At 34.8% G+C, this 25,330-nt stretch overlaps 1 protein-coding gene across 1 annotated transcript in view; it reads left to right on the forward strand.

Annotated features, from left to right (window-relative positions):
- SPATA1 (spermatogenesis associated 1) overlaps positions 1-25,330 on the forward strand; it is a 52,941-nt gene that overhangs the window by 19,087 nt on the left and 8,524 nt on the right. The window contains 6 exon segments of the mRNA XM_059925267.1: positions 5,415-5,529; positions 6,281-6,341; positions 11,241-11,352; positions 12,042-12,167; positions 15,037-15,215; positions 17,138-17,236. Coding sequence (XP_059781250.1) covers positions 5,415-5,529; positions 6,281-6,341; positions 11,241-11,352; positions 12,042-12,167; positions 15,037-15,215; positions 17,138-17,236 — 692 coding nt within the window.

A 25,330-nucleotide genomic window follows, 5' to 3' on the forward strand; every position in this document is an offset into this window, starting at 1 on the left:
TTCCCCAATAGAGATAACTACCACTTTGATTCTCTGAGATAATTATTTTCTTATTTTTCTTTATAGTTTTACAACCTGGATATGTATTCCTTGACAATAATTTAGTTTTGTCTCTTTTGAATTTTATTTAGACAGAATCATATTGAAAGCATTTTATTTGGGACTTTCTTCTTTTACTTGATATTGTAATTGTAAGATTCAATCATGTTGTCATGTATAATACTATTTCATTTCTTTTTATTGTTGTATAACATTTTATTGTATGACTGTATCATAATTTATTTACCTCTTTTGCTGATGGACAGTTGGTTTCCAATTTGGGGCTATTACAAATACTCTATTTTCTACATTCTTATACATGACTCCTAAATGTACATGTGCAAGAGGATCTCAAGAGAGTATACCTAGGATTAGCATTGTGTGCACATGTATAATTTCCATGTGTTTTCCAAAGTGGTTGTACCCAGCAGCAATGTCTGAAAGTTCCTGTTGAACCATAATCTTGCCATTCTGTCAGACTACATTCTGAACAATTTGTTCAGATCTTTCTTCCAAATCTACCTTATTCATTCTCTCTTTAGCTGTGTGTAATCTGCTATTAAATGCTTACACTGAATTTTTAATTCCAAATATTTTATTTTTCTTTTCTAGTGGTTCTCTTTGCTTGAACATTTTTTCATACATTTCATGGCCATTTGGATTTATTTTGGTAAATGGTATATCTTTCTCCATTCTTTCACTTTTGTCTGACTTTATATTCAAAATGGGTTTCCTGTAGACAGCATGTATTTAGATCTTAATTTTAATCCAGTTTGACAATCTATGCCTTTTAATAGGGGTCTTTAGACCATTTATATTTAATGTAATTATTGGTTTTAAATCTACCATTTTATTATTTGTTTTCTATTTGTCTCATCTCTTCTATTTTCTCTGTTTTTCTTGTTTTGTTGGCTTTTTTTTTTGATTGAGTAGTTTTTTATAATTCAATTTTATCTCCCCCATTAGCTCATTAGTTATTCCTCATTTTAAAAAGCATTTAGTGGTTACCATAGGGTGGAGGTCAGCAAACACCTATTTTTTTTTTTTTTTGCTTTATATTAATCCATACTCTATGGCTTGTTTTTTATAAATAAACTTTTATTGGAACACAGCCATGCATGCCCTTTCACTTACATATTGTCAGTAACTGCTTTTGCACTACAGTGACAGAGTTGAGTAGTTGTGACAAAGACTGTAATGGTCTATAAGCCTGAAGTATTTACTGTCTAGCCCTTTAAGAAAAATTTTCTCCAGGATATACATTATACAACTTTAATTTGAAGTACACTTTCAAATTATATACAACTTCATATATAGTATAAGAACATTACAGCAGTATACTTCTAATTCCTCCTCAAATCTTTTGTGCTATTGTTGTTCTACATCTTACCTCTATATATGTTATAAATTCCATAATACATTTTTACCATTTTTACTTTATACTGTGAGTTATCTTTTAAAGGAATTAAAAATAAGGGAAAAATGGACTTCCCTGGTGGCACAGCGGTTAAGAATCCACCTGCCAATGCAGGGGACACAGGTTCGATCCCTGGTCTAGGAAGAGCCCACATGCCATGGAGCAATTAAGCCCATGTGCCACAACTACTGAGCCTGCTCTCTAGGGGCCCACGTGCCACAACTACTGAGCCTGCGTGCTGCAACTACTGAAGCCCACGTGCCTAGAGCCCATGCTCCACAACAAGAGAAGCCACTGCAATGAGAAGCCTGTGCCCCGCAACGAAGAGTAGCCCCTGCTTACTGCAGCTAGAGAAAGCCCACGTGCAGCAACAAAGACCCAACGCAGCCAAAAAAAAATTTTAATTAAAATTTAAAAAAATAAGGGAAAAATGACTTTTTTATGTTTAGGAGAGAATTTCTTTCCCCTAACCCAGTGGTAGTAAGCCCATGATGTGTACGTTTGTGATCCTGGGCTCATGATGATCCTGCCAGCTTTTGCTTCTACCCTTCCTTAGCCTTTGCCTAAGACTGGTGGTGGGAGGGTTTCCTAACCCCCTCCTCAGTAGTAAGACTTTACAAGGCCTCAGTAGTAAGACTTTACAAGGCTAAGATTGGTGGGAGGGGAGTTACCTGCTTTTTTGGTGGCTTTTGCTTCTATTCCTCCTTCAAAGCCAGTGGATTTTTGTCTGAGCCCTGCGATGGGAGAGTTTCCTGCTCCTTCCCCATTGGCTTAAAGCTCTTGCTTTGTGTGAGAGAAGAGTGTTAAGAAGGATGGGGTTTCATACCTGTGTGCCATTGATGGGTCTTTTGAGTCTCCTGCCCTGCCCTCAGTCTTTCTTGAGAGCATATGATACAGGTACATGGAAAGGAGCTTGCTGTTAAGTATTGACTGCCTTTTGTGTCTGGGGATCCTAGAGATTCCAGACTATCTTGGTAGCCCACATTAGCCTTTAGAATTCCTTAAAATTTTGGCTGTTTTCTTCTTACTTCTTTTAATGGAGTTACCTCTTCCTCCTATGCTCTGCCAAAGATGAAACAATTAGTTTATTTTCTCCTTGGAGGGAATTGGAATCTGATTCCTTGCAACCTCAACTCTGATGAGTTCAAGAAGAATTATTATTTTATAGACTATTTATGTTTTTCTCTTTGTTTGGGTGGGTGCACTGTTTGTCTTTCTACATCCTCAGCAAAAGTAGAACTGCAGTTCTTTAATATTGTCAAGTTTGCTGGTATTTTCTTTTATGGTTAGTGCTATTTATGTCTTCTTTAAAAATCCCTTTTCTACCCTGAGATCATGAAAATAGGGCCCTGTATTATATTACAAATATGTTATGGTTAGCTTTTCACATTTAGTTCATTAATATACCAGGAATTAATTTTTATGTGTGATGTGAGATAGAGTTCCTTAATTTTTTCCATATGTACACTACCATTTATTGATGACAGTTGTGCAGTTTTAAAAAATTGTCAGATTGCTCTTTAGTAGTGCATGAAAATTCAAAATATCTGAGCTCTAACATTGTGATATTATCAAATATGACTGGTAAAAATATGCACAGTATGTTTTACAGGTCCTTTAATGAAGAAGAAAAGAAGTATTGTGTTACTTATTTTTATGTGTTAAAATTGATAGTCCCTTTCATTAGTTATCTTTTGTTCTTTCCCAGTGCTACACATCTCTACATTTTTGACACACCTCAACTTTAACATGTTTAATCCTTGACTCTGTTGTTGCCTCCAAACCAGTATACTTTCTTGACTTGTTTCTTTGGTTTCATCATTCTTCCAGGTGTTCAGACTTCAAGCTTTGAAAATTTCCTTATTGTATAATAGAATGATAGATTGTTAGGTTAAAAGAACCTTAAAAGCCACCTCAAGTAGCCTCCTTGCTTATATTTTTTCTAATCTGTCCTCTAGAGTGCCGTCAGCATCATTCTTCTTGTTACGAGTTAGATTATTTATCTCCCTACTTAAAAACCCTTTAAAGATTCACTGATTACTACTTAAAGCCCACATCCTTAAGATGGCATAGAGAACTCTTCATACTCTGACTTCAAACCCAGAGTTGCAAATGTTGGTACATGTATGTTGTTCACTGCCTAACTCCAGAAGACTTTCTTCATGTAGATTATGATATGAATGGAGCTTTCAGGATTTGCTCAATGTGGTAGCTGGTTCAATAATTTCTAGCTGTTGTTAGTATTAGTACTATTATTATTATAGTTTGGTGGTAGGGGGAGGAAGAAGTACCAGGTAGTACAACTGGAGGTAGGTAGGGATTTAACTGCAAGATCCTTGTTTGCAAAGCTAAAAAATTTTGTAGGCAGTGGGAAGCCATCTGAAGATTTTAACAGGAGTGGCTTGATTGGATTTCAGTTCTAGAGAAACAATGTAGGTGACAATATGGAGACTAGACTGAGGTAATAAAGACCTGAATTAGGAAATGCAATGGAATGGAAATCAGAAATTGAAGTCTAGAGACTTCTAAGGATTGGGTACTGTGCTGAAAGTGTTTTACATGCACTATGCCATTTTAGAGATAAGGAAACTGAAGCGAGAGAAATAACTTACCTGAGGTCACACCCGCCGTGATAATGCCAGGACCTGAACTCTTGTGTGTTTGACTGAAGCCCATGCTTTACAACACTGTTCTAGAGTAACACTGAACTTTTCACTATTGTCAAAAATGCTATATACATTAGTACAATACTTTGTCTTGCAAATGCCATTTTCTTTGCTTAAATTCCTCTTTCTCTCTTCTTTGCCAGGCAAACATCTCACAGTTAAAAACATAGTTTCACAGTTATCACTCCTTTTTCTATGAATCTATAACATTTTATATGTACATCTACTCTAGGTCTCAAAACACTATATTTTTTCAAAAGTAAATAGGCCTGCTTTCTTATTAAGTTGCATAGGTATTGAATGGTGCATTGCATCATTCTCTAAACCGTTATTAGGAATAAGAGATACATGTCATATATTCCTATCAAAATGTCACTCAGAATCTACTGAGTTTTCCGTTGTTTCTTTTTGGGGCAGGTAGGGGGAGTGATATTTTACTATCAGTTTTAAACAGCTGATGTATCTATTTTTTGTTCCTTTGCCTTGAATATATCTTTTAGAAAATCCCTATTTGTTGTCTTTAAATGACTGAGTCCAGTGCCAGATAGGAAATAAGTGGTAGAAACCTGACTAAAACTAAACCAATATGGGCTTCAGTTTGCAAAATACTGTGGCAACTCTTGGAAAATGACTTTTCAAACACTAATATGACTCCAATTTTTTCTAAATTAAAGAAAGTTGATTTCCCCAAGGGAAAAAAATCTGAATTAACACTACCAGGTTCACTGATCTCTTGTTCGTATAGATCGTGTGGAACATTAGTGTTAATGTTTTAAAGACATTGTGTGGTTTTCTTATATGGAGAAATTCTGTTAAAATGAAGGGAGATTTTATAAATGAAAATGTATGTGAAATAACAAATGGCATTATATGCTCTGTATTTATACCCAGCACTTTCCAGAGAAGGATCCTCAGAATACTGTTTTAAAAGATGCTTTTGGCAAAAGCTTTATGAAGACAACAAAGTTTGAATAAAACCCAACTTACCCCCTCTTGCAGATTCATATTGTACATAAAAACAGAGAAATCCTGCAATAGGGGTGTGTGGGGGGGGTGGGATTTGTGTTCTGTTAGGATTGCTTTATCCAATTTTTCCCAAACTGAATTTACCAAAGAATTCTCCTTTTGCATAAACTAAAGTTTCATGAAATTCAGTTTGGAAGAGTAAAGTTCATAGAGATTCTGAAACATGGGACAAGAGTGTATAGTATGTACATTAAAAAACAAAATTTTATTTTAGTATTTTCTTAATATTATGAACTTTCTTTGCTATGGATGGACATCAACATCAGCTGGGGGAAAAGCCACTCCAAATGAAAATCAGACTGGAAATAATCAAATTGGAAATGCTGAATTGCCAGGATCACAGGAAGATTCAGATAATGATTATTTTAGCGGCAAAAAAAGGTAATTAATATGGATGTTGATTCTACATGTCATAATCTAGACTATAAGAAAAAGAGTGAGATATCCAGGGTACTGTTATAAAGACTTCTAATTAGAACAAAGATATGAGTGAAGTTAGTGACATTTTTAATTAAAATTACCTTGATTCTGATGTTTACTGTTATATACTAATATTCCCTTCCAACATAATGAGGGATAATTTGTTGCTTAAATTTATTCTGTTGTAATCCTTTTGTTATCAGGGGCAACCTAATGACAGAAAAATTTCTGTCTTCATTTGGCTTTCTTAGAATTAATTTTTCTGCCTCCTTTTATATTCCTAGTTTTGAGTAAACTAATCATGCTTGAGTTTCACATTCGTATCATTTCATTCAAAATTATAGTACTTAGACAACAGTTTTGCATATAGTCTTCTGAAATTAAGATAAGGAATTTTATAAACAATTATTCACAAAAGAACTATAAGCAAAATATGTTTACAAAATTTCCAGTTATTTTACCTTGCTATAGACATTGGACTATGATTTGAATTTAGCTATAATATAATGAAATATTATTTTATAACTCATGCTAAATATAGTTTATGTTGATCATTAATGATTTTGAAAGATAATATAATGGTTTCAAGCAGACTTTAAAATTTTTTAATGTTATATTTGTGTTTATAGAATATTAAATAAAAAACATGAAAAGTTAATATTCATGGGATCATTTTTTAATATGACTTTCAAATCTGTCATTCCCCTTTAAGTCAGCTTCTTTGGAAAACTGAAGATGATAGAACTAATATCATTAGAAGAGAGGACAATCAGGTATGATTTTTAAATTTTTAAAAAATTTTTATTTATTTTTTTATACAGCAGGTTCTTATTAGTTAGCTATTTTATACATATTAGTGTATATATGTCAATCCCAATCTCCCAGTTCATCCCATGACCACCCCCACCCCCCCGCCGCTTTCCCTCTTTTGTGTCCATACGTTTGTTCTCTACATCTGTGTCTCTATTTCTGCCTTACAAACCAGTTCATCTGTACCATTTTTCTAGATTCCACATATATGCATTAATATACGATATTTGTTTTTCTCTTTCTGACTTCACTCTGTATGACAGTCTCTAGGTCCATCCACATCTCTACAAATGACCCAATTTTCGTTCCTTTTTATGGCTGAGTAATATTCCATTGTATACATGTACCACATCTTCTTTATCCATTCGTCTGTTGATGGGCATTTAGGTTGCTTCCATGACCTGGCTATTGTAAATAGTGCTGCATTTTTTTAGATGTGGTATTGCACCATAATATTTATACTGAAATTGAAATGGAACTGCAGATTAAAATGTCTTAAGTTTTCTAACCTTAAATGTTAGAGTAGGGGAGATAAACCTCAAAATTCAGGAGCTTGCCAATTCAGTGAAATTTCTGGGAGTTTCATGATCTGGGACACGCTGAGGTATGCCCTTTAAAGTAAAAACCAGGTTTTTGTATCTTGCCCCAGCTACCATGAAGAATGAGTCACTTGATGGACCTCTTTGGAATTTGGAGATTTACTGCATTCGGATGCATGGCTCCAATTTTTTTTTTTTTTTTAATCAAGTAATCTAAAAGACTGCCAACTTTGAGTGGGCCCAAAGCAAGAGAAGGCTCACAAGGTGATCCAAGAGGCACAGCAAGCAGTGCTGCCAGTTGTGTGCTAATATCCATCTGGTCCAGTGATGCTTGATATGTTAGAATACATATGTTGGTTGTTGGTTGTTGATTATATATGATATGTTGGTTGGAATGCTGAATGGAGTCTGAGACAAGTCCTGATAGGAGAATCACAGCTCAGAGCCTTTGAGTTTTGGAGCAGAGGCATGCCATATTCAGCAAATAATTGTTTTATTGTTGCTAGATATTAATAAAATATGCTGTCTTCACACTTCAAAATTTTTCCAGCTGGTGGGTGCTTAATGCTATTTCACTGTGGTTTGAATTTTCATTTCCCAGATTACCCATACAGTTGATCATATTTTTATATTTTATAGACCTCATTTTGATAACTTTTTTGGAGAACTACCTTTTCAAGTATTTCTATTGTGTTGTCTGCCATATATTTCTGATTAGTAAGAGTTTTTAATATACTTTGGAAGATAGTCCTTTGATGCTTATGTGCATTGCAAATACCTTCCCCTACTCTGTGCCTCGTCTATAATCTGTGTTGTTTAATATGTTGTTTAAGTGTTCCATATCCTTATTTTTTTTCTACATTTTTCTTTCTATGTCTTGGACTGAGAATAGTATATTAGAATCTTCTGTTATTAGTATGTTACTATTTATCCTTACATCTCCTGTGGTTTTTGATTTATTTAGATTTCTATGTATTATCTGACACAAAGTTGTTCTCATGCAAATAGTAATATTATCACTTTTGCATTATGAAGTGCCCTTCTTTGACTCATTAAATGCTTTTTTGACCTGAATTCTCCCTTACTGCATATCAAGATACTAACCTATCCTTTCTTTTTGTTTACATTTATTTGGTATACCCCTATACTCCTCCCCTACTTTTTTTTCCCAACTTTTCTGAATTGCTTTGTTTTAGGTATGTCTTTAACAGACACGCTAGAGTTGGGTTTCCCTTTGTAAGCCAGTCTGAAAGTCGTTTTCATTCAGTAGATGAGTTATGTCCATTTATGTTTTTGATAGGACTGATACATTTGACCTCAGATTTCTCATTTTACTTTATGTTATAGTTACTATGTGTTACTACGTGGTTTATTTGCACTCCCCCCGGCTCCTGGTATTTAGGAAATCTGAATCTCTTTCTAGTATTTACCTTTATATGGATACAAATTTATGCTAGTATTCCTAGCCCTCCTTTTTCCTTTTTTTAAAATTTATGCTTCTGATTTTGCTTTGTTACTTCTAAAATTATCCTCTGACTCCTATCTTTAAATTCAAGGCAATTAAAAAGTCATCTTTCCCCCTCCTTTCTCCTCTCATGTACTTTAAGTTGTGTTATTTCTACTTTGTTAAAGAACAGAACATTTATGGGCTGTGCTTCTTGTCTTATCCTCCTCACCTTTGTTTTAGTCTTAGCTCTATAATTAAATATGTTCAACACTTACTGCCAGTTCTTTTGCACAAGATTTTTCAATCATTTCTTCATTGGGTAAAGCTCCACTTATTTAAAAAAAGCTCCCAGGTATGATATTCCCTTACTTCTTACATATTTAAAATTTTGTCTAGATCAGGAATAGGCAGACAAGGTCCACAGCTTGTTTTGTGAAGCATGGGACCTAAAAATGTTTTTTACATTTTTAAAAAGTTGAAAAAAAGAAGAATTATGACAAATACCATATGTGGCCCACAAAACCTAAATTATTTACTCTGAGGCCTTTTACAGAAGAAGTTTGCTCATCCCTGCTTTAGAGCCTTGATACTTGAAGGATAGCTTGATTGGCTGTAACATCCTTGGCTTACACAATTTTTCCTTGAGTTTATTAAAATGTTGCTCTACTGATGTTTTGTTTTATATGTTACTGTTAAGAAGTATGATGCCAAACTGATTTTCTTTTCTTTGTAAACTGGGTTGGTTATTTTTGTCTGGAAGGCCAGAGGATTTCTTTAATGTGTAGTAGTTTTATCAGACTATATTTCAGTTGAGAGTTCTAGGTCTGGTTTTTATGGGTACCCAGTGGGCCCTTTCAGTATGAAAATCAGGACTTCTTTTATTTCAAGAAATTATAACTCTAGAAAACAATATAAATAGCAGATCCATTCCATGGTTTTTTGTTTTTTTGTTTTTTTTTTTCAGGGACCTCAGTTGGTCTTATCCTAGTTCTTTACCTTTTATCTCTACTACTTTCTCTCTGATCTAGTTTACTACTTTCTTTATGTTTAATTTTCTTTACTCCTTTTATTTCTGTTCTCCATTATGCTTACTGTATTTTTGGTCATATCTGTTCCTTTTTGGATACCTGTTATTCATTTCTGAGACAGTTTTGTTTTTTCTTTAATTTCTTTCTTCAGTTTGGTCAATTTCCATTTTACATCTTCCTGTTATTTTTCCATTTTTATTCTGAGTTTCTAAATTTGTGATTTGTGGTGTTCATTAATACCTAAAATGATTTGATTTAATTTAATTTAATCTATGTTGGGAATATTGTTAATTTTTTCTCTGCTTCTTGGCTGCTGGTTTTGTTTTGTTTTAGTTCTCAGTTTTGAGGGTTTTCAAAAAGTAACTTTCTATGGATGCTAGATTATGTTGTAGATTTTGTCTATGTTTATTTGTGTTGGATTTTTCTGAATCAGTAACAAGTGTTCTTATAGAGAAACAGGTGTTCTGGTGGTTTATTTTAGCTTGTATCAATAGATTAAGAAAGCTCTCTCCTGTTGTTATAGTGAAATGCAGTTATTTATTTATATATTTTCAAATAAATGGGGCCTTTAGGGAAGTGGTCTTTTTTCTTTGTATTCTTCCCTGCTAATTTAATTCAGCAGAGCTCTTAACTTGACCACCTTCTTTTCTCTTACCACCTACCCCTGACAAACATCTCTTGCTTCCAAAGAATTTTCCTCTCACCCAGTAGCTGTGTTTTCCCATAATTGCCACCTCTGGCCCCCTACATTTTAAAAGCCCCTTTCTTTTAGATTCCTCATAGAAAGAGCTTTGATTTACCATTTGGTACCCTTACTCAGTATTCTTCCACCACATGCAGGACCTTCTCCTTTAAGACTAAATTGTGGTTGATGTTTACTGTGTTATCTGTGTATTGTGCTCTTTAATGCATAGCTCCCATAAGACTCTGCTCAGGTGTGACCTCCGAAGCACACTCTGCTGGTCTAGGGTGTTTATTTCCCCACTTACATGTAAATTAAAGTATATGTAAATTAGAGGATTCTGTGTCCTAGTTATTCTCCAGACATAAATTATGGGTGATTGTATTTGCTTTCTTTTTATAGTAGTTGAGAGCATGCATGGAGAGATTTTAGTGGCTGCCATTATCCTGTGGGAACCTGACCTTTTAAGTTAAGGTCAATGCAATAAAATAGAAAAAGAATAATAAAACAAACAAAGTAGGGGTAAGGGATTAATGAAGATAAAAGTAGAAGCTAATAAGTTACAGAAGTTAAGAGCCTGGTAGAATTGAAAACAATTCAATGTCTATAAAGTGGTAGTGGCAGAAACATTAACATTGGTAAGGCTTGAGGTGGTTTATCAAGAAAAGGATAGAAACACAAAAATTAGGTGAGATGAAGGCGATATAACACAAATACAGAGGTGATAAAATTTATGAGAATAAAATGTATGCTAAAATTTGAAAATGTGCTAAGATCTCCAATTTTCTAAGCAAATATAAATAATCAAAATTGGCTCAAAATGAAAAAAATTCAATAGCCATCTTAGGAACATTTAAAAGTTGTCATAACAAGTAACAAATCAGAAATCTTGGAAGGAAATCATGTTTAGAAAGGAATATGGATTCTTTTTTTTTCTTCTTTTTGAATTTTAAGTTTGAAGCTCCTGTGGTATAATGTCCAAGTAATGTCCAGTGGAATGGAGAAGCTAGAGCACGAGGGTCTATAGTTATAAAGACAGATTTGGGAGTTCATCACCATACAAGTAAAAAAATGCATTACTGTTGTGCATTACCAGATGTTTACAAATAGGTGAAAAACAATGTGTAACCCTACCAGATCTTACTGATTTTCATGTTTGCTTACAGCTAGGTAAAAAAGAGTGCATCAGCCTACCAGACCTTATTGATTTTCCTTCAGTTCCTTGTCAACCTGCTCTTTCTCCAGGAATAACTGATATATTGTTATTACAGATAGAGAGTAAGTATGATGATACCATAGGTACAGATGTAAGTACCGATGATTCTGTGAGGTAAAGTTAAATAATGTTAATGAGGAGTTAATTGTTTAATGCATACAGAGTTTCAGTTTGGGAAGATAAAGTTTTGGTGATAAAGGGGTGGTGGTTGTTGCGTAACATTATGAATGCATGCAGCGCCATTGAACTGTACATTTAAATATGGTTAAAATGGTCAATTATGTATGTTTTACCACAAGAAATTAAAGTATTTTAAAGTCTATGACTGTTATGTTGATTACTGCATATGTGTGTCACTAATATTATTTCTGCTTTTTAAATATGTACTCTAAAATATACATTTTTCCATGTAAGATTTAAGTACAATAACTTCGGTCCCAAGATAAATTTACTTAAAGAATTAAAACAAGAGGTATAACTACATGAGCTTTGCCTCATTTCCATACATGTATATAAATGCAGAAGAGATATACTGTATTGTTTACATATCTATAAATCCCCTATAGGTACTGAAATGATGACTCAGTGTTTTCCATCGTGGCACATGCTGTACTGCAGCCAGAAAACCAGAGTTTGGGGTAAAATTCATACTTGCTGTTGTAAGCATTTTTTAGTTTTATACGCTATATTTTAGGATATGAGCCATCTTTTAGCTTTTAGACATTGATGAGTATGGGTTATAATCTTCTAGGAGAGAATATTATCGAACAAATGAAACAAGTAAAGGAAGAAAGAAGATATCTGGAAAGAATTAGAGAAGAACTAATAAAAAAAGTTGAAAGGCTATTGGAACAAGGCAAATTAAAGCGATATCATGGTAAAGTTTATTACGTATCTTTTATCACTATAAAGGAAACTCAAGTTTTACAAATGTATGCCTTTGGAATAAATGATAAAATGATAATATTTACTATTTTACTGTTGTAGTTTAAGTGGTACACTACTTATATAAATTCACTATAGGAAAGATGAAAGAAATCATTGTTCAACTCTATACAATAAATGCAACATGCTTTTTATTAAAATTCAATTATTTTTTAAAATGGACATTTGTTTATTCATTTCAACATTCATTTATTAAATAAGTATTTATTAAGGGCCTACTGAATTTAGTCACTGTTCCAGGGGCTGAGGTGATACTAATAGGCCAACATAATCTTGTCCCTGCCTTCAAAGTGCTTATGGTCCTGTGGGGAAATGATGATCAAGTTAAGCAATAGTGATACATACTGATGACTGCTATGATAAAGGAATTACAAATTCTATGCATAGGAGTGCAGAGGAAGAACACCTAAATTAGATGGAAGAGGTCAAGAAAGGCTTGCAGGAAAAGTGGTAGATGTACAAGAATCTGAAGTGTGCCTCATCTTGGCTGTAGGCCTTCAGGCATTCTTTCCCCTCTGCCACCTAAATCTTCTTTTCCTATCTTCTCCTTCTACCCCCTTCTTCCCAGTTCCTGGTTATTTCCTACCAGTCATTCAATCTCAGCTAAGATACCACTCTCGAAGCCTTCTTTGAGTCCCTTAGTGTCCCCTAGGTGCTCAATTTTTTTGGGGTGTGTGTGTGTCTGCTTTGCTAAACTGACTGGATGAGTGAATGAATGAGAGAAATGAGGTAGGAAAAATAGACAGTTTCCTTGCAATAGAATTAGAAACAATGTTGTTAGAACTGGTAGAAATGGAAAAATGAGCCAGGGTGGAGAAAGTATAGGATAATGGTTTGAGAGATGTTAAATAATTTGAGAGGCCTGCCTTTTGGGTTGTATTTGAGGATAAAAAGGGTAAAAGGTATATATGGAATTAACTGCCTTTAGGATTCTCAATTTACAGCAAAATTATTGCTTCAGTATTAGATCTGACTAGAGGTTATACAGTGTCAGGAGGTATTTCTTAATGTTCTACCTCATAATATTCAAGTGTTACCCCAGAAGTGGTGGCAATGATTTGGCCTTGTTGTGCTGCTAAAAGAGCAAGTTTATCAGACAGATTTGAGCAATGGATTAGAAATCACAGGACAAGGATTCTAATACTAGAATAATCTTATACTTAGGCAAGTTATTTCTCCTCTTTGTGCCTCACTCCTTCTATTTATAAAATGAGAATCATCGGTCACTTTCTATTTCAACAGGAATGTTTCAAGATAAAAGGTATGTATCAGCTGTCAAATATTTATTGAGCCTACTATATACCTCAGTTCTAAGCATTGTTTTAAATGCTGAGGATACAGCAGTAAATAAGACAAACATGGCCCTGCCCTTAAGGAGCTTGCCTCTAATGGGAGGAGACTGACAATAAATAAGTAAGACAATGTCAGCTACTGATTAGAGCTTAAAAGTCAATTAAAAGAGTGCAGTAAAGAGTGGTGGGGCAGGAGAGATGGTTTAGCTAGGGTTTTCAAGGAAGGCTTCTTTGAGGCGATATCACTAAGATTTGATTAATAAAATGGTAAGCACGTGAAGAGACAGGGTAAAAAGAGTCCAAACAGGAGGAACACTAAAAATCAAGGTACAGAGATAGAAATAAGCTTGCAGAATTAAGGACCTGAACTAAGACCAGTACGGCTGGAGTGTGATAAATAAGGAGGAATGTAGAGGGAGAAAATCAAAAGATCAGCAAGGAACAGATAGGCCAATTCAAGGAGTTTGGATTTTATTATCAGTACAAGTAATATGGGAAGACATCAGAGGATTTTTAAACTAGGGATTTATGTGATTTTTAAAATATCTTAGATGAGGATGACTGCGGTATGGAATAGCCTGTAGAGGGGCAAGAATGGAAGCAGAGAGACTGTTAGAAAGATAATACAGCTTTCAAAAGATGATAGTGGATTGCCTAGGAATGTAGCATTGAAGAAGGGAGAACGTGCCAGATGCTCAAAGTATTTTGGCAGTGGTACCAGTAAAACTTGCAGAGGGATTGGATATAGGGCTGAGGAAAATAGTTAAAATCTTGAGTTAAAAGTTCCATATAGTTTTATATTTTTAATTAAATCACTTTATAATATAGAATTTTAAAATTTGGTGTTTTCATTTCTTCGATAATCTTAAAAAAAGAAACATAAGCATATTCTGGTATACTAGCATGCAGTTTGTGTTCCAATTAAGTTTATATTTAGAATCTCATTGGTGTCAAAGTGATTTCCTAAACTGGCAGAGTTTAATTTCTAATTTTCTAAACCAGAAGTCTCAGGTTTAAGAAATTCTACCCTACAGAAGTTTGGGGATATACCTGGAATAATGTTGATAAATGATGAATCAGAATCAGCTGATTTCACAAAACAAGTCATTTTGGGGCTGAAAAATAAGGAAAATCTGAAAAAATATATTTTGCCTTTTCTTTCATAGCTTTAATTATATAAATAGTGAATTCAAATCAGATTATAGATAAAAGTAATTGAAATAAAAAGTATACAATTCTGGCTATAGGTAGTATTTTGAAGAAAGATTTTCTAAACAAATTACAAGCTTAAAGAAGAACGTGATTTTGGTTCCTGGATTTATCAGTATTTTACTGTATTTATAAGCAAGTCCTTTTATTATCCAATAAACATTTTACTCTTAACTCTAATTTCCTCAGAATATAAGAGAGGAAGGAGAGGAGAGAGGAATGGTTTAAATTAACTCTAGGGTCCTTTGCAGGTTGAAAAGTTTAAACAAACTATAGCCTTTGCTTTTTTTTTTTAAATAGCCTGTGATGTTTGGAAGAAAAAGTACTTTGAAACAAAGAAAGTTGCAGCATCATTGGAGGAGGTTTTAACAAAACTTCGAGAAGATTTGGAACTTTACTATAAAAAATTGCTCATTCAGCTTGAAGCCAGGGAGATCAAGATGAGACCAAAGAATCTGGCAACCATCACAAACTCTAAGGTACTACTAAATATATTCACATTCTGTTAGAGAAGTTCTATTTAAAATACATGCTTTGTAATTGTTAGTATGATCATATCTAGGATGTTTTGGGCTACAGGTAACAAAACCTCGGCTTAACCTGGCTTAATAAGTAAATTCATGATCTCGTGTAATGGGTGCTGAGGAGATACAATCAGCCGCTTAATGATGTCTTTAAGGGCCTAGGTACTTCTGATATTTCCTCCCTATTATTTTCAGTGTTGGCTTCATTCTAAGACTGCTTTTCCTCCGGGTAGCAACAGAGTTACCAATGGCAAGTAGGGATATATGCCTCCAAAACAGGAGACAACCTCTTCCAAACGCATGGACTATATAAAACTTTCCCGTTGACCTGGTTGGGAATCAACCAAGCCTACCCTGGATTGATCATAGTTACCAGGGAATGCTATATCCTGACTTAGCCTAATTAGGATCTACCTCTGTACCAGGGGAAAGGGTCAAGATTCTATGGGTAAGAGAGAAATACCTAATGAAGTATGGCAAGGGAGTAATAGTGAGCAATACATTCCTTTTCTTTCAGTTGGGGGTGGGAAGTGCAGTTTGATAACCACAGAATCTATAGGTAGTGATATTCTAAATAAATTATAAATTATATTAAATTTTGATCAATTCATTTTCTTGAGATAGTCTTCAATCTTGACAGATGAGAGACATGAAGTTTATTTTTTAGTTGAGTAATTCCACCATATAATTAAACAACAAATTCCAGAGGCCGTTTATCAGTTTAATTTTTGTTTGTTGATACCACTTATCCAAAAAAGATTTTATAATATGTTAATTATGATTGAGTGTAGATTTAACTTTAGACATGATGAAATATTAAAAGTTTACTTTTTTCCCCAGTTTTATTGAGATATAATTGACGTATAACATTGTATTAGTTTAAAGTAGAAACATAATGTTAAGACATATGTTTATGTTGTAAAATGGACACCACAATAAGTTTAGTTAACATCCATCACCTCACATAGTTATTTTTGTGTGTGATCAGAACTTTTAAGATCTACTCTCTTAGCAACTTTCAAATATACAGTACAGCATTGTTAACTATAATTGCCATACTGTATATTACATCCCTAGAACTTACTTATCTTGTATCTACAAGTTTATACATTTGACCACCGTCACCCATTTCCCCTAATCCCCACCTCCTGTTTCTGCCAGAGCCACTAACCTCTTCTGTTTCTATGAGTAAAAGTTTACTATTTTAGATCAATTTAATATAAAATCCAAATAGGTTCAAGTAAAAGTTTCTTCTTATTAGCTGATACTTTTTTTTAAGCATTATTGAAACTTTTTATCTTATTGTTTTCTCAAGTTCAATATATGCTAATGTTTTTTTCACAAAAGCAGCTTAAATAATTTCTTTGTTGACTATTACAGCTCACAAACTTTTCTGAACAAAAGTAATCAAAAGGCTTCTAGAATAGGTTTTCTCATATTAAACAGATTTCCTTATAAAATACAGTATTTCATTATTAAATATTTTTAAGTAATTCTAATATGATTCCACTGATAAACCATTATGCCAATTTCTAAAGCCTTGCTAAGTATCTTAATCTAGTATATTCCTCTTATAGTAATAGTTGTTGGTTTTTATGGTGCTAATTTAATGGTAACTTTTACAAATACCTATTTATTTTTATAATACATGAAAATGGTAGTAAAACAGAAAGGAAAGTGGTCCCTAAAACATAAGAAATCAACAGTTCAATAGTAATTTACTCCAAAGCAATAAGTTTATTTTATGGAATGGGTTATTTTCATGATTTCCTTTTTTGATATTTGATAACACTTTGTAGTTTACATTAGCAGGCAATTAAAATTAAAAATGAATAGCTGTTATACTAAACAAAGATGTCTTTCTGTGTCTCATACAGAGTTACCTTATCATTGAGATCACTGAAGTACAGCATGCTATTGACCAACTTAAGAGAAAATTGGATACTGACAAAATGAAACTGATAACAGAAATTAAGGTATTTTGCATTTCCCCTAATTAGATTATAACATTTATCTTGAAATAAAATATTTTGGTGTTTTAACTTTGGCTGTCAGTAGCATAATGGTAGAAAGGACTGACTGTCTTAAAATTGTTACCTTAACAAAAAAAAGAGCATGAATGGAAGATGGGTTCAAGATGGCAGAGTAGAAGGACATACTCTCACTCCCTCTTGCAAGACCATGGGAATCACAACTAACTGCTGAACAATCATTGACAGGAAGACACTGGAACTCACCAAAAAAGATACCCTGCATCCAGAGACAAAGGAGAAGCCACGATGAGAAGGTAGGAGGGGTGCAATCACAATAAAATCAAATCCCATAACAGCTGGGTGGGTGACTCACAAACTAGAGAACACTTATACCACAGAAGTCCACCCAGTGGAGTGAAGGTTCTGAGCCCCAGGTCAGGCTTCCCAACCTGGGGTTCCGGCAACAGGAGAAGGAATTCCTAGAGAATCAGACTTTGAAGGCTAGAGGGATTTCATTGCAGGATTTCGACAGGACTGGCGGAAACAGAAACTGCATTCTTGGAGGGCACACACAAAGTGGTGTGCACATCGGAACCCAAGGGAAGGAGAAGTGATCCCATAGGAGACTGAACCAGACCTACCTGCTAGTGTTGGAGGGTCTCCTGCAGAGGCGAGGGGTGGCTGTGTCTCACCATGAGGGCAAGGACACTGGAAGCAGAAGTTCTGGGAAGTACTCCTTGGTGTGAGCCCTCCCAGAGTCCACCATTAACCCCGCCAAAGAGCCCCGGTAGGCTCCAGTGTTGGGTTGCCTCAGGCCAAACAACCAACAGGGAAGGAACCCAGTCCCACCCATCAGCAGTCAAGTGGATTAAAGTTTTACTGAGCTCTGCCCACAAGAGCAAGAGCCAGCTCTACCCACCACCAGTCCCTCCCAACAGGAAACTTGCACAAGCCTCTTAGATAGCCTCATCCACCAGAGGGCAGAGAGCAGAAGCAAGAAGAACTACAATCCTGCAGCCTGTGGAACAAAAACCACATTCGCAGAAAGATAGACAAGATGAAAAGGCAGAGGACTATGTACCAGATGAAGGAACAAGATAAAACCCCAGAAAAACAACTAAATGAAGTGGAGATAGGCAACCTTCCAGAAAAAGAATTCAGAATAATGAGAGTGAAGATGATCCAGGACCTCAGAAAAAGAATGGAGGCAAAGATCGAGAAGATGGAAGAAATATTTAACAGAGACCTAGAAGAATTGAAGAACAAACAAACAGAGATGAGCAATACAATAACTGAAATGAAAACTACACTAGAAGGAATCAATAGCAGAATAACTGAGGCAGAAGAATGGTTAAGTGACCTGGAAAACAGAATGGTGGAATTCACTGCTGCAGAACAGAATAAAGAAAAAAGAATGAAAAGAAATGAAGACAGCCTAAGAGACCTCTGGGACAACATTAAACGTAATAACATTTGCATTACAGGGGTCCCAGAAGGAGAAGAGAGAGAGAAAGGACCTGAGAGAATATTTGAAGAGATTATAGTCGAGAACTTCCCTAGCAAGGGAAAGGAAATAGCCACCCACGTCCAGGAAGCGCAGAGTGTCCCATACAGGATAAATCCAAGGAGAAACATGCCGAGACACATAGCAATAAAATTGGCAAAAATTAAAGACAGAGAAAAATTATTGAAAGCAACAAGGGAAAAACAACAAAAAACATAAAGGGGAACTCCCATAAGGTTAACAGCTGATTTCTCAGCAGAAACTCTACAAGCCACAAGCGAGTGGCATGACATATTTAAAGTGATGAAAGGGAAGAACCTACAACCAAGATTATTCTACCCAGCAAGGATCTCATTCAGATTCAATGGAGAAATCAAAAGTTTTACAGACAAGCAAAAGCTAACAGAATTCAGCACCACCAAACCAGCTCTACAACAAATGCTAAAGGAACTTCTCTAAGTGGGAAACACAAGAGAAGAAAAGGACCTACAAAAACAAACCCGAAACTATTAAGAAAATGGTAATAGGAACATACATGTCAATAATTACCTTAAACGTGAATGGATTAAATACTGTAACCAAAAGACATAGACTGGCTGAATGGATACAAAAACAAGACCCATATATATGCTGTCTGCAAGAGACCCACTTGAGACCTAGGGACACATACAGACTGAAAGTAAGGGGATGGAAAAAGATACTCCATGCAAATGGAAATCAAAAGAAAGCTGGAGTAGCAATACTCATATCAGATAAAATAGACTTGAAAATAAGAATGTTACAAGAGACAAGGAAGGACACTACATAATGATCAAGGGATCAATCCAAAAAGAAGATATAACAATTATAAATATACATGCACCCAACATAGGAGCACCTCAATACATAAGGCAACTGCTAACAGCTATAAGCGAGGAAATCGACAGTAACGCAATAATAGTGGGGGACTTTAACACCTCAGTTACACCAACGGACAGATCATCCAAACAGAAAATTAATAAGAAAACACAAGCTTTAAATGACACAATAGACCAGACAGATTTAATTCATATTTATAGGACATTCCCTCCAAAAACAGCAGATTACACTTTCTTCTCAACTGCATACAGAACATTCTCCAGGATAGATCCCATCTTGGGTCACAAATCAAGCCTCGGGAAATTTAAGAAAATTGAAATCATATCAAGCATCTTTCTGACCACAGTGCTATGAGATTAGAAATCAATTACAGGGAAAAAAACGTAAAAAACACAAACACATGGAGGCTAAACAATATGTAACTAAATAACCAAGAGATCACTGAAGAAATCAAAGAGGAAATCAAAAAATACCTTGAGATAAATGACAATGAAAACACGATGATCCAAAACCTATGGGATGCAGCAAAAGCAGTTCTAAGAAGGAAGTTTATAACAATACAAGCCTACCTCAAGAAACAAGAAAAATCTCAAATAAACAATCTAACCTTACACCTAAAGGAACTAGAGAAAGAAGAACAAACAAAACCCAAAGTTAGTGGAAGGAAGGAAATCATAAAGATCAGAGCAGAAATAAATGAAATGGAAACAAAGAAAACAATTGCAAAGATCAATAGAACTAAAAGCTGGTTCTTTGAGAAGATAAACAAAATTGGTAAACCATTAGCCAGACTCATCAAGAAAAAGAGGGAGAGGACTCAAATCCATAAAATTATAAATGAAAAAGGAGAAGTTACAACAGACACTGCAGAAATACAAAGCACCCTAAGAGACTACTACAAGCAACTCTATACCAATAAAATGGACAACCTGGAAGAAATGGACAAATTCTTAGAAAGGTATAACCTTCCAAGACTGAACCAGGAAGAAACAGAAAATATAAACAGACCAATCACAGGCACTGAAATTGAGACTGTGATTAAAAAATCTTCCAACAAACAAAAGTCCAGGACCAGATGGCTTCAAAGGTGAATTCTATCAAACATTTAGAGAAGAGCTAACACCCATCCTTCTCAAACTCTTCCATAAAATTGCAGAGGGAGGAACACTCCCAAACTCATTCTATGAGGTCACCATCACCTGATACCAAACCAGACAAAGATACTACAAAAAGAGAAAATTACCAATATCACTGATGAATATAGATGCAAAAATCCTCAACAAAATACTAGCAAACAGAATCCAACAACACATTAAAAGGATCATACACCATGATCAAGTGGGATTTATCCCAGGGATGCAAGGATTCTTCAATATACGCAAATCAATCAATGTGATACACCATATTAACTAACTGAAGAAGAAAAACCATATGATCAACTCAATAGATGCAGAAAAAGCTTTTGACAAAATTCAACACCCATTTATGATAAAAAACTCTCCAGAAAGTGGGCATAGAGGGAACCTACCTCAACATAATAAAGGCCATGTACGACAAACCCACAGCAAACATCATTCTCAATGGTGAAAAACTGAAAGCATTTCCTCTTAAGATCAGGAAGAAGACAAGGATGTCCCCTCTCACCACTATTATTCAACGTAGTTTTGGAAGTCCTAGCCACGGCAATCAGAGAAGAAAAAGAAATAAAAGGAATACAAATTGGAAAAGAAGAAGTAAAACTGTCACTGTTTGCAGATGACATACTATACACAGAGAATCCTAAATATGCCACCAGAAAACTACTAGAGCTAATCAATGAATGTGGTAAAGTAGCAGGATACAAAATTAATGCACAGAAATCTCTTGCATTCCTATACACGAATGATGAAAAATCTGAAAGAGAAACTAAGGAAACACTCCCATTTACTATTGCAACGAAAAGAATAAAATACCTAGGAATAAACCTACCCAGGGAGACAAAAGACCTGTATGCAGAAAACTATAAGACACTAATGAAAGAAATTAAAGATGATACAAACAGGTGGAGAGATATACCATGTTCTTGGATTGGAAGAATCAACATTGTGAAAATGACTATACTACCCAAAGCAATCTACAGATTCAATGCAATCCCTATCAAATCACCAATGGCATTTTTTACAGAACTAGAACAAAAAATCTTAAAATTTGTAGGGAGACACAAAAGACCCCGAATAGCCAAAGCAGTCTTGAGGGAAAAAAAATGGAGCTGGAGGAATCAGACTCCCTGGCTTCAGACTATACTACAAAGCTACAGTAATCAAGACAATATGGTACTGGCACAAAAACAGAAATATAGATCAATGGAATAGGATAGAAAGCCCAGAGAGAAACCTACGCACCTATTGTCACCTTATTTTTGACAAAGGAGGCAAGAATATACAATGGAGAAAAGACAGCCTCTTCAATAAGTGGTGCTGGGAAAACTGGACAGCTACATGTAAAAGAATGAAATTAGAATACTCCCTAACACCATACACAAAAATAAACTCAAAATGGATTAAATACCTAGATGTAAGACCAGACACTATAAAACTCTTAGAGGAAAACATAGGCAGAACACTCTATGACATAAATCACAGCAAGAACCTGTTTGACCCACCTCCTAGGGAAATGGAAATAAAAACAAAAATAAACAAATGGGACCTAATGAAACTTCAAAGCTTTTGCTCAGCAAAGGAAACCATAAACAAGACGAAAAGCCAGCCCTCAGAATGGGAGAAAATATTTGCAAATGAAGCAACTGACAAAGGATTAATCTCCAAATTTTACAAGCAGCTCATGCAGCTCAATATCAAAAAAACAAACAACCCAATCCAAAAATGGGCAGAAGACATAAATAGACAGTTCTCCAAAGCAGACATACAGATGACCAAGAAGCACATGAAAGAATGCTCAACATCATTAATCATTAGAGAAATGCAAATCAAAACTACAATGAGATATCATCTCACACTGGTCAGAATGGTCATCATCAAAAAATCTACAAACAATAAATGCTGGAGTGGGTGTGGAGAAAAGGGAACCCTCTTGCACTGTTGGTGGGAATGTAAATTGATACAGCCACTATGGAGAACAGTATGGAGGTTCCTTAAAAAACTAAAAATAGAATTACCATATGACCCAGCAATCCCACTACTGGACATATACCCAGAGAAAACCATAATTCAAAAAGACACATGCACCCCAATGTTCATTGCAGCCCTATTTTCAATAGCCGGGACATGGAAGCAACCTAAATGCCCATCGACAGATGAATGGATAAAGAAGGTGTGGTACATATTTACAATGGAATTGTACTCAGCCATGAAAAGGAACAAAATTGGGTCATTTGTAGAGACGTGGATGGATCTAGAGACTGTCTTACAGAGTGAAGTAAGTCAGAAAGAGAAAAACAAATATCGTTTATTAACGCAAGTATGTACAACCTAGAAAAATGGTACAGATGAACTGGTTTGCAGGGCAGAAATTGAGACACAGATGTAGAGAACAAACGTATGGACATCAAGGGGGAAGTGGTGGGGGGGGGATGAACTGGGAGATTGGGATTGTCATGTATACACTAATGTGTATAAAATGGATAACTAATAAGAACCTGCTGTATAAAAAAATTTAAAAAATAAAATTCAAATAAAAATTTTAAAAAGCATGAATGAAAAAAAATACAATAATAATGAAATTCTGTGAAAAGATTCCTAACAAGGCCAAAGTAAAATTGAATAAAATTTCACTAAGAAATAAAGTAAAAGAACCTTGTGAATCAGTATAGAGTCTCCATAAAATATTCTGAAAGAATATTCCTACATTAGAGTTGTTCATAAATAAGTCTGACAAACCACTGAGCTCTCTGAGCTCCCATTTAATTTTCATTTTTTGTCCTCTCTTGGGTAATTATCTCATTCTCTCTGGTTATTTTCATATATATATATATGTGTGTGTATATATATATATGTGTGTGTATACATATATATATATATATATATATATATATATATAAAGTTATATGAGTGCTCTCGATTCACCTCTATCAAAAGTAGCTTTATGACCCAGAATAATGACCCCTATGTTGAATTAGCACTGTCCAATACAACTCTCTGTGATGGTGGAAATGTTTCATACCTGCACTGTCTGATAAGGTAGCCACTAGCCACATAAGGATGTTGAGCATTTGAAATGTAGATTGTTGTGTGACTGAGGAATTGAATTTTAGATTTAATTTTAGTTAATTTCAATTTAAATAGTTACATGTGGCAAGTAGATACTCTACTGGACAGCGCAGTTCTAGATTCTTTTCACTAGCAGCATACTCAAGGCTAAATCCTGGCTCAGCGCTGAGAAGCTTAAAACTTAAACTACAGAAAAGGAAAAAGGCAAAGGACAATTTTAAACCAAAAAAAGGAGTTATTTAACATTCTTATACAGTCTGCACTCAAAAAAGTAGTTCGTTCAGTGAATGAAAACTCCTGTGCATTCAGAAAAAAGGAGAGAAATCAAATGTGGAAGCTTGTCCACTTAAGGATAGTTGGATGGGTAGAAGGGAGTAATAAAAATACCCCCAGCGCCTTCATTTATGACTCTCTCAATGCTCTTTTCTTCTGGAAAGCATACAAATTAGTTCTTACCATTTTTGTGTATTTTAACTTTATAAATATTGCATATAAATGGTTTGAACCCAAATTAGAATTATTAGTGAAAAAACGGGAAAGACAAATGGAAAAAAAGAGAACCAAGTTTTCAGCTTACGCACTGGGGGGAAAAAATCCTACATTTAACCATAGTGCCTAATTGTCACATAGTAGACATTATAAGAATTTATTATTGATTTCTGAATGGTTTACCCCAACTACCCATAAGATACAGAACTAAGGGGCAGAAAATCTAGCTTGACTGTTGCAACCATGTTCAAGATAATATAGTACAATCAATGCTTCTCAAAGTTCAATGTAATGTCACCTGGGGATCCTGTTAAAATTAGCAGGATCTGACTCAGTAGGTCTGAGGGGAGGCCTGAAAGTCTTCAGTACTAACAAACTCCCAGGTGATGCATATGCTGCTGGTCTACAGACAGTACTTGGAATAGCAAGAGCTCTGGTACCAGATGGTTTAAGTTTGAATCCTGGCTGTGCCACTTACTAGTTTTTTTTTGTTTTGTTTTGTTTTTTTTTTTTTTCACACACACACACACTGTATTTTATTTTTACAAGAGATAAATCGACTGACACCAAGCATTGTACATGGATGACCACAACAAAAGCAACAATGATTGCAATTACCAAACATGAAACACACTCATACTATGTCATAGTATTGACATTCAGTCCAGTAATCCTCCACTGTAACAGCTCCTTTACTTTGCAGTGAAAATTGATTTGTATATTCTTTGCCTCTGAGTCCTTGTGGAATTTTTTTTTTTTTTTTTTAAATTCAGACAGAAAGTCACAAAAATTATACTCATCCTCATCAGTTCACTCAGTCCCATGTAATTAATTTTTTTTTTTATCTTGATCTTTTGTTAGCACTTTTATGAGTTCATCAGTTTTTCATTAGAGTTCTGAAAATGCTTATTCATTCAGTTCAGCAGTACAGTCGTTACTTACTAGTTTTATGCCTTGAGCAAGTTACTTAACTTCTAGGCATCTCAGTTTCCTCAACTGTAAAATGGGGAGAAATAACAGTATCTGCTTCAATTAAAAATT

This window comes from Balaenoptera ricei, chromosome 1 (assembly GCF_028023285.1).
Source record: "Balaenoptera ricei isolate mBalRic1 chromosome 1, mBalRic1.hap2, whole genome shotgun sequence".
In the NCBI taxonomy this organism is placed as follows: Eukaryota; Metazoa; Chordata; class Mammalia; order Artiodactyla; family Balaenopteridae; genus Balaenoptera; species Balaenoptera ricei.